The following is a 9,866-nucleotide window of genomic DNA, read 5'->3' as shown; positions in this document are numbered from 1 at the left end:
CTCCCAATCAGTAGAAATATTATACAGCAAGGGAATAATTTCCCCTGTTATGTTGATGATACTCAGTTATATCTGTCTATAAATCCAGATGAAACTAATTCATTACATACAGTAGTTTACAGGCATTTCTTGAAGACATAAAAACCCGGATGACTCCTAACTTTCTGCTTCTGAATGCTGACAAAGCAGAAGTTGTAATCTTTGGACCAGAGCCTGAAAAAGAAGCTGATTAATCAGTCACTTCAACTGGATGGGATTAAATTCATCTCAGATTAAAGTAAAAAATCTTGGTGTTACTTTTTTATCAGGACCTGTCATTTAAATCCCATATCAAAGAGGTTCCTTTACTTAATCTGAATAACATTGCAAAAATTAGAAATATCCTGTCCAGGGGTGATGCTGAGAAACAGGTCCCTGCATTTGTTACTTTAGTGCTGGACTATTGTAATGCTTTACTCACAGGAAGACTACAAACTCCTTAAAAGCCTTCAGCTGATCTAAAATGCTTCAGCCAGGGTTCTTGTGAAATTTTAAAATTTGGCCTCGGCAGATGGCCGATCACATTGAGTCTGGTTCTGCTGGAGATTTCTTCCTGTTAGGAGGGATTTTCCCTTTTAACATGCCTGTCGATGCAGGCATGCCTGGTATGAGGGATCACTTTGGTGTCATTGAGTCGATGCAATCAGATGGTTTTCCTTACATAGAAAACTTTAAACCAATCTGACTGGATAATCTGGTTGGATTGTCTCTGTTAAATACCTTGAAATGACATGTGTTGTCAATTGCTGCGATATAAATTGACTGAATTGATCATATCTCTCCTATATTGGCTTCCCTTCCTGTTAAATGCAGAATATAATTTAAAATCTCCCTTCTCACATATAAAGCCTTAAATAGAACAGAACAGTAAATCCCTTTATTGTCCCACAGTGGGGGAATTGTGGTGTTACAGCAGCAGCAAAAGATAACAGCAAAAGTGGTCACACAAATGTTGACCTTAAAACTGTACAAAAATAACAGAATATGTGAAAGAGTTCAACAAATAAAACACTGTACAGTACAGTGTTTTTACGAATATAAATACTGTGCATCTGGAGAATATATAATCAATATTCAGCTGAATATGCCAAGCTGGCCAATGGCCAAGCTCCATCTGATATCAGTGATCTGATTGTTCCTTATCTAACATATGCTCTTGATCTGTTGGTTTACTAGTGGTTTCTAGAAGTTCCTCAAGGTAGAATGGCAGGCAAGTCTTTTAGTCTACCACTCTACCAGTTTTAGTCTGTAAGGCAGACACTCTGTCTACTTTAAAGGGTAGGCTTAAAACGTTCCTTTTTGATGAAGCCTATAGTTAGTGTTTCAGATTATCCCCTCCACTATGTTTTAACTGTTCTGCCTTGTTCTATTTCTATTCTCCAATGCTGTAGTTTTTGTTAGTTAAACCCTTAACAGTATTCTCTCTGGTTATTATCGTCATAGTAGCTTTTTTTTCCCCTTCAGTGTTTAATCCTGTTTCTCTCCTATGTATAGCTATGATCTCAGCTCTCACTGTGACCAACTGGATGTTCTATCTTTCATCCCTTTTGATATGCAAACCAACTCAGGGTTTGTCTGCTTAACCATTTCATTGTTAAACAGAGACAGCTCTGGAGCTAGTTAGTGTTACCTTTACTTACATAGAAAGTATTTATGGAAAGTATCTTTGTCTTATCAGCTTCTATGTTCCTTTTTCTTTGTCAGAACATCCTTGAACCCCAGTCTGCCTTGGCAGATTGCCGCTCATACTGAGCCTGGTTCTGTTCTGTTATTTATGGAATCCTTCATACATCTCTGAAGCAGATATATTTAAGAATGTCTACTTGCATCTGACAGTACCTTCAGATGCAGCAGTTTTTTTTTTAACCTTTATTTAATCAGGAAGTCCCATTGAGATTCAGAATCTCTTTTTCAAGAGAGACCTGGCCAAGGTAGCAGCCAAACCACAGGAAGTTCATACATATTACAGGAAGTTCATACAACCTGTACCCGTTTTCTGTACAACCGAGTGGTCATCGCTTCAAGTCTGCCTTTTAAACATGTGTCCTTGGGCAAGACACTTCTCCAGCATTGCTTACTGATGGAGGGTAAGAGGGGACAGTGGCGCCTGTCTACTGCAGCCCCGCTTTAGTCAGTGAGCTCCAGGAAGCTGGAAACAGAAAATACTTTATCTTAGAAACTTTGGCTACCTGGACATCTTTTTACCTTTATTCCTTACATTTTAATTATAGACTTGTTAGTTCTTTAATTTAAGCTAATTTTTTGGTATTTAAAAATAAAATCCATCAAAATAATTTGTTTTATTCAAACAATTTATTTATTTGTGGTTTACCGCATACCAAATTAAATAAGTTTTTCAAGATGATGCAAAGTTAAATTTGGCACTATTGCAATTAGTTATAAAACTAAGAAAATTAAGTATAAGGAAGCTATCAAACAGAATTGTAGAAAAAAAATTCTCCTTTAATTTTAAAGCTGCGCTAGTAAGCAGGCAGCCCTAAGATCGTACCAACGGCAGTGTTCTGTGGCACGCATGGCAAATTGTAGTTGACAATAAAGAAATTGATGGATTGAGCATCTGTCCTTAACATTTCTTACTGCATTACTTTTAATTTTATACTTTAAGTAGTTTTAAAAATGGTGCTTTTACAATTTTACTGCAGTAAAAAGCTTAAATTGATGTCGTAATTACTACAGAAGTGTTTTTAAACAGTAGGATTTATACTTCTACTTCAGTAATACACATTTTATCCTTTTGATACATCTGGACAACTTTGAAGCCCATGAAAGGTGAAGAGGATATATCTGGATTCAACCAAGACTCAATGGGAATCCTGCAATGTGGCTAAATTTGAAAAAGCTCTGCAAAGGAAGCTGAAACAGACTTTATTAGCAGCACTAGAATATATATATTATGATCTTTATTTAATCAATGCTTATTTATCAATGCAAAGTAAAAAACACCACTGGATCCAAATTTCTCAACACTGAGAGTAAAATATTCACAGCAAAGAGGGATAATTCTACTCTTTATAAAGTCCTTTCTATAGAGCTGTTAATACAAGCAGAGTTAGGAATTGAGATAAAAGGAAGGCCACATTTCTCCAAAGAGGGTCAGCAGCCAAAGCAGCCTTCAGAAAGTTAACTCTCCGGCTCATAGATCTTGATGAGGTGTTGCAGTTCTGTGGGGAATCCAGTGAGCGGACAGCAGCGGTTAGCCTTGACGTAAGCGTAAACGCAGCGATAACAGAAGACAAAGCCTGATGTCGACAGTACGGTGGAGTTGGTTCGCAGCTTTAGGCACAGGGGACAATTCTTCTTGTCGGCGGCTGCCTGCGTGTCGAGGCCCTGCAGATGGAGCGGGGGTGGAGGAGCTGGCAGGGAGGTAGCGGTTTTCACCGTGCTTTGGTTTTCTGAGGAATACCACCACTCCAGGAACTGTAGGAAGAAGACGCCCAGAGAGAGGGAGGTGGAGAGGGAGACGGCTGCACCCTGTGCGGCTTGGGACAGCAGCCACCATGTTCTCTGCACCAGCCTGCAAACATAGGAACATGTTTCTTTGTTTAGACTCAGATTTACACCTTAGTTCAGCCAAACTGTTGCATGCAGGATCATCTTTACTTAAACAGGGTTTATACAGGAATGAGTTGATGTTAATGAAATGAACAACAGGTGCCCTAGAGGGGCAACAACGAGACAAGCATCAAAACAGGAATGATTTTACAGGTGGAGCCCACTGACATTTTTCCCCTCCTAATTTTTTTTTTCCCCAAATAAGATGTTAATTTTTTCAGCCACTTTTGTTGAAATTTTTGTTTTCCCATTCGCTAGCTTTTTCTCCGCCTCGAGCTTCTCTTCCGACATACAGCTTTACGATCAACCTGAAGCATTTCTGCGCAGACATGTGGAACCAGTTATATCTGATGTAATGTATCTGACAAAATTCTCATTAAAAATTTATTTTTTTTAAATAAAGCATTTTAAATGCCACGATAATCACATTTAATTAAATTTAATGCCAATTAAGGCCTTAAATTAAAAAATTATAGTTTAATGATTTTTAATGACCTATGGAAACCCTGTAAAACAAAGGAAGAGGAATGATAAAAGAAAACACTGAAATATTGTTTCTTCAGGTGAAAGAAGACATTATTAGATTTTTTTTAAATGTCCTATTAAATAAAATATAGCAGCTGTTTGTTTAGTGAATGTAACAACATTTTCCCTTTGAAACAGAGAAAGTGCTGCTGGCCCTTTCTAAACAGGGTCCCTTAACTTCCCCTTTTAAAATGTAAGACTTTAAAACTTACATTTCCAGATTATTACCTCTGCCAAGGAGGTTTTGTTTTGTTTTGTCCGTATGTCGGTCGGGGTACAGGATAACATGAAACATTTTGAACGGATTTTAATAAAATTGTCACCAAAGGTGCACCTCAGTCCAAAGAACAAACAGTTAAATGTTGGTGATGATCTACATCATTTTCTAAAGGATTCTTTAACATTATTTGGCAGGACAAGCAGTTCCCCTCTGAACCAGAAGATGGCAGCAGTGACTATTGACAACTTCAGCATCTGACAGAATTTTTAGAATAAAGACAAAAAAACAGGAAAAGTGAGCCACGATTTGCTCAAAGTCAACATCTGCTCATCAAACAAGAAAGCAGAGTGAATGACGGTGAGAGCAGAACAAACACCAGAGGCTGCAGACACACACTGGGCCTTATTTAGAAACTTATGAAAGGATTTTAAGGGGATTTTTCCCAAAGATAGAAAGAAGATTCTAAGCTATGATTCATTAACGCTTGGTAATAATCCAGATTATAGGAGTTTTACCTTTAGGTGTAAATCACAATAAAATTGTGATTTACAAAATTGGCTGCTTGGCGGAAGTCTGCTTTTCTAGTTTTAAAGCATTTTTAGCTAAATTTACCTATTACGTTTTTTTTTGTTTTTGTTTTACAGATACTTCACAAAGATCAGGTTTTAATCTAAAGTCTGCAAAAACACTGACTTCAGAGTCAGAAGGATACATGAATCTATGAAAGAAACAAACAGATGAAGGAGATAATGAATGAAAGCAGAGAAAAATGGACAGGTTAATTAACAAATGGCGACGTTAGCAGATGGACAGATGAAGAAAGATAAATGGTTTGAAAGATGAATGGATTCATAGTTTCTCAAGTTGGAATCCTTTTTTAGGAATCAATGACTAATAAAAATCGGTATTCTAATTAGGCCTGGGCGATAAACCGGATTGCTTTTCCCATGTCGGTGAATGAAATAAACGTGATTTTGCTGTTTTTCCTGTGTGCAAGGTTGGGTGGTTCCTTCCCCTTTAAGACACTGCAGCATGTGGGGAGTCACATGACTCCACCGATCCAGTCGGAACACACAAAGAGAATGGTGGATGAGCCCATTGAAGCGTTAACACGGCTGTAAACGAAATTACATTAGTTAATCCTGTGAAGCTGAGTGATAGCAGAGATTAAGCTGAGCATGCAGAGAAAAAGTTGAAAGCGGTTTGTCGGAGTTAAATGGGCAGCAGATCGGATTTGATGCTGTACGAGTTTAAACGATGCACATTTTTCTCACTGCACACTCAGTTCAGTGGCACAAAAATTACACCATAGATGATGAGCAAAGGGACACGAAATGCAAAGTTTTTCTGAAAACTGTCTTGGAATACCCAAAGTAGCACATCCAACCTCCACCACGTGCAGCAAAGCCACACTGTGGAGTTCAAAGATATGCAAAAGGCTACATTACCTTTGCACAAAAATGTTTACAAGAGAGGAAACATTTTTCTCCTATTCAATGAGATGTTGTTTAAAGTTTAAACCTGAATGGGTTCAAGACTTTAATATTTAATTAAAAATAATATGTAATGTGATTTATTGAATAAGTAAATTATTAATATATCAGTTGCATTTCTTGCACATGCTTTTATTTGTCATACAGGAGCCGGAGCATTTATCGTGCATATATACATCTTTACCCTCGCATAAAGGTCAAACTACCCAATTTATTGTGATTTGGATTTGAGATCATATTTCCCTGCCCCAATTCTAAATTGTTCAATATCGTTTGTTTTGTTAAAACTACTAAAAACTTTCTCTGCTGCACCCATGTCTTCTTTCTTATTTTGGGTATTTGCCATTAAGCCCAGAAATCTTTCCCTTCACTCCTGCCTTCAACGTTTGCTCTCTCTCTGCTGGTGGTGCAGAAGTGCATCGTCTCAGCTGTAAATACTGATTCTGAAGGGCACGGTGCATATTTTCATGGAACTTTTCTCATGTAATGCCATATTAGGAGCCTTCATGCACAATAGAATTCAGTGTATCAGTCTAATTGGGACAGAACCACTTGGAGAGGAAACCAATATAACATTTATCAGAAAAACCAGCTTAGCATCCCACTACACGTGTCCTTAAGATCACCAACCTCCCATCTGCTGGCTTCGCAGGGCTGGATTTGTGCTCCATATCTATGAGGTCCTGACCACTGAGTCTTGCCAATCTGACGTTGGCCAACCACAGCAGGGGACTGTGCGTCCTGCTGACTCCAAAAACAAAAAGCAGATGCTGGCAGAAGATCCAGGCCTGGTAGGCCGAGCTGATATATGGGTATGCTGCCACTGCTGCTCGGTACAATCTCAGCTTCCAGGTCTGTGCCAGCCTGATAGAGAAGTCTTCCTCCTCCCTCTGCTGAGCCAACATGGCCTCAAGCCTGGCCCGCAGGTATGGCAGCAGGCACAGGAGCAGCAGGGACCTGCAGCGCAAACTCCTGCCAAGGCCCAGGCGTGCGGGGAGGCTCCGTCGTGCTGGGACTCTCTTCAGTCCATAGAAGTTCTCAGAGAAGGAGGCGCTGCAGTGGGACAGGAAGTGGTTCTGCAGGAGGACATCCAGCAGCAGGTAAAGCTCGTCAAAGCATCTCCACAGGAAACCGAAGCGTGAAGGGTTGGATTCAGCCAGAACCTAGGACAGTGAGAGCAGAGGGATAATATTATAAAGCCCTGCTGACAACCAGATTGGAGGGGTTCCAGTTTAGCCTAACCATGACGGCGTGTCTCAGTGCAGGTCTGACTGCTTCCATCAGAGAGTCCTGGGCTAGAACTTCAAAGATGGATGGCAGTTCATTAACAGCCGCTGAGGTCAGATGGGCTCCGGCCTCCGCCATGACTGCTACTGCAAAAAAAAAACAATACATAAAAACAACTTTGAAACAAATCAGCTGTTTTTTTGTTTTTTTTTTTACAGCGGCAACAAACAAGACAGAAGAACAACAGGCATTTACATGTGGCCTTGGAACCGTCATAGAGAAGACAGAGGGCAGGTGTTCTGAACTAATTAAGTATCTCATGTTGTCAAAGAGGAATTCTGCCATTTTTTAAGTCATTGTGTTTGGGTCATTGTAGACATTTGTTCCCCTAAGGACGTTTATAACCCCGGAGCTCATGATCCATTATGCTGTAGACTTTTTGTTTTTTCTCAGGATCACAGGCCAATCACAGGGGTGTTGATTGATCACCCAATCAACGCCCCTCATTTGACTTCAGTTCCATGTGCACAGATCAGACATCTTTATGGTTTAAGATGGGATTTTGGTCATGGTAAATAAAAAGTACATGATGAAGGTAACTGTATGTGGTTACATTTTAAAGTTGGTTTCATTAGTTTTTTAGCTAATGCCTTTCATATCTAAGTAAAATTGTAACTGTGGGATAGCCTTCCCTGAATCAAAAATCAGACTGAATCATGAATCGAATCGATTTGGTGAATCTGAATCGATACCCAGCTCTACTGGATAGTTTACTGACAGACAGAAACTTTTTTTTTAACTCAAATTTTAGCATATTTACTGTTCTAAGAGGGTTGCAAAAGGCATGTTTTAGTCTCTATTTTCCACCTAATGATTAATTGATTACTAATCTAGGTGAAGAATATTTCAGTCATAGATCAATCACTATTATGATATCAGCCCTAGTTACCTAGTTAGGTATGAAACCAGAGTGAGTTACTGGTGTATAAATATGAAAAACTACAAAGTTTTTTTATAAATTAATGTGACATCCTGCTGCTCTGTCATTTGTTGTCTTAAGTCTTTTACAATTTGGTTTTTTATTAGACTTAAAGCTGTTTGTGTGTATTTACAATTACAGCTGAGCTATGACACTGCATGTGCACAGGGGGTAAACAAGGAAGTAGCATACCGTGGCTAAGCCAGTTAGCACCTCCAAGCATAGAGTGGAAAGTAGATGAGATCCAGTGAGAAAAAAAAGAAAAATATTTGATACCAAGAGGGATACGACTCAAATAGTGCTTAGAATGCAGAATTTATGTCTCTGAAGCTAAAGCTGCCAAAATTTTAAGATATGGCTAAATTGACAATGTTTAATGATCTCAATGCTGGCTCTACAGTCCAAATGATTTTATAAATTGATTGATTCTTACCTTAATGCTGCGGTAGATTGGCTAGAACAAAGAGTTTCTGTAGATCTGTTTATCACAGGATATGTTCTGTTATGCCAGAGACAAATTTGCACAATAGGCATATTTTTTGTCAAACTAAACAAGAAGACATATTTGTAAAAAAAAAAAAAATAAAAAAAATATTGAGTCTATTTCTCAGGATGAAGCATAAGGAAATAACAGCAATGCAGATCAATGACATAGCAGCAAATGCATTTTATAAAAACAAACTAACAAACGTCACTCTTTCTAATAAACTCTACAATATCAGTCCTCATGGTGTAAGCTTACTGCTGAAAGCCTGAATTGAGCAAGTATATGATTGTTCTATTTAATTCAACCCAATATCTGATCAATTCAAACTCGGTCCAGCACAGTAATAAAAATACAAATAATAATTAAAAAAAAGCAGATTTCTTCAGGAGTTAAAGGGAAATAATAACAAACACAAATTCACTACATGTTAACGACTGTCCTTGGTTGGTGACTCCTTATAGGACTTTGAACCCGGTTTGAAAAAGAAACAGTTAGTGATATATTTAGGTTTTCAGAATTATTCAAAATAAGTTGCTGTGAGATTAAATTGTGATCTTATGAAATTCTGCTAAATTTAACTCACCTTCCTGTAGTTGTTGTTTGCAGCAAAGCGGCGTCAATTTCTACGCGTCTTAGTCACAAGAAGATTTAAGAACATGGTGAAGTGCACCAGGAATAACACACCAGGATAAGAGCATCGCGGCGGCGCTTCCTTGTCCAGCGGTCAGCAGCCAGAATCAGCTCCGACAGAACCGAGGAATACCCACTTCCTCTGGCAGCGACACCCTTTCTTCTTCTTCTCACGGAGTTCATGGGCTGTTAGCAAAAACGTTAACGAGCACATTACTGCCACCAGCCGGTATAGAGTGTGATTAATCATTTAAGCTTCTTCTTCTTTGTTAGATTGGCGGATTACAAACAGCTTGGCTCTGTTCGAAATCCTGGGCTGCATCCTCCAAGGACGCGGTCTACCTAGACTGGATCCTTCGAAGTCCTTGAAAATAAGGAGACCGGAAGAGTTTTGGCTGTAAATTCGAGCAGTTCGGCGGGTTTTACCGCCGTATGCTCTGTTGCTTAGCAACCCTGAAAGTTGACACACAAAGCAGGAAAATAATGAAAACCGAAGTTTTCAAAATAGTTTGTTTATTTATTTATTTTTTATAATAAAGTGAACAAAGACTACACTCACAAGAATCCAGAGTGGAATAAAGATTCCAACAGCAGGAACAAATAAAAGCAAATGTAATGATAGAAACCTCAGTCAAGTTAAATAACCTGCTGCTGTCATTTTGCACATCTCTGATGTTGCTGCTATTTTCAAAT

The 9,866-nt window shown here is 38.7% G+C and overlaps 1 protein-coding gene across 2 annotated transcripts; it reads right to left on the bottom strand.

Annotated features, from left to right (window-relative positions):
* Positions 1-2,464: 2,464 nt before the first annotated feature.
* On the bottom strand, positions 2,465-9,463 carry pex12 (peroxisomal biogenesis factor 12). Of its 2 annotated transcripts, none has more exons than XM_015395025.1 (4): positions 9,127-9,463; positions 7,093-7,220; positions 6,481-7,013; positions 2,465-3,574 (listed from the first exon to the last, which is right to left on the bottom strand). In XM_015395025.1, exons 2-4 carry the CDS (start codon positions 7,213-7,215, stop codon positions 3,181-3,183), a joined length of 1,050 nt encoding a protein of 349 aa, XP_015250511.1. In that variant the 5' UTR covers positions 7,216-7,220; positions 9,127-9,463; the 3' UTR covers positions 2,465-3,180. The 2 variants fall into 2 exon arrangements, with proteins under 2 accessions (XP_015250511.1, XP_015250510.1); XM_015395024.1 differs by having other exon boundaries at positions 2,467-3,574; positions 7,093-7,223; positions 9,127-9,458.
* Positions 9,464-9,866: the final 403 nt, after the last annotated feature.

Source organism: Cyprinodon variegatus, unplaced genomic scaffold, assembly GCF_000732505.1.
Source record: "Cyprinodon variegatus isolate N-32 unplaced genomic scaffold, C_variegatus-1.0 Scaffold719, whole genome shotgun sequence".
In the NCBI taxonomy this organism is placed as follows: Eukaryota; Metazoa; Chordata; class Actinopteri; order Cyprinodontiformes; family Cyprinodontidae; genus Cyprinodon; species Cyprinodon variegatus.
The sequence above is the reverse complement of the archived record's forward strand: the minus strand, read 5'-3'. Positions and strand labels throughout refer to the sequence as shown.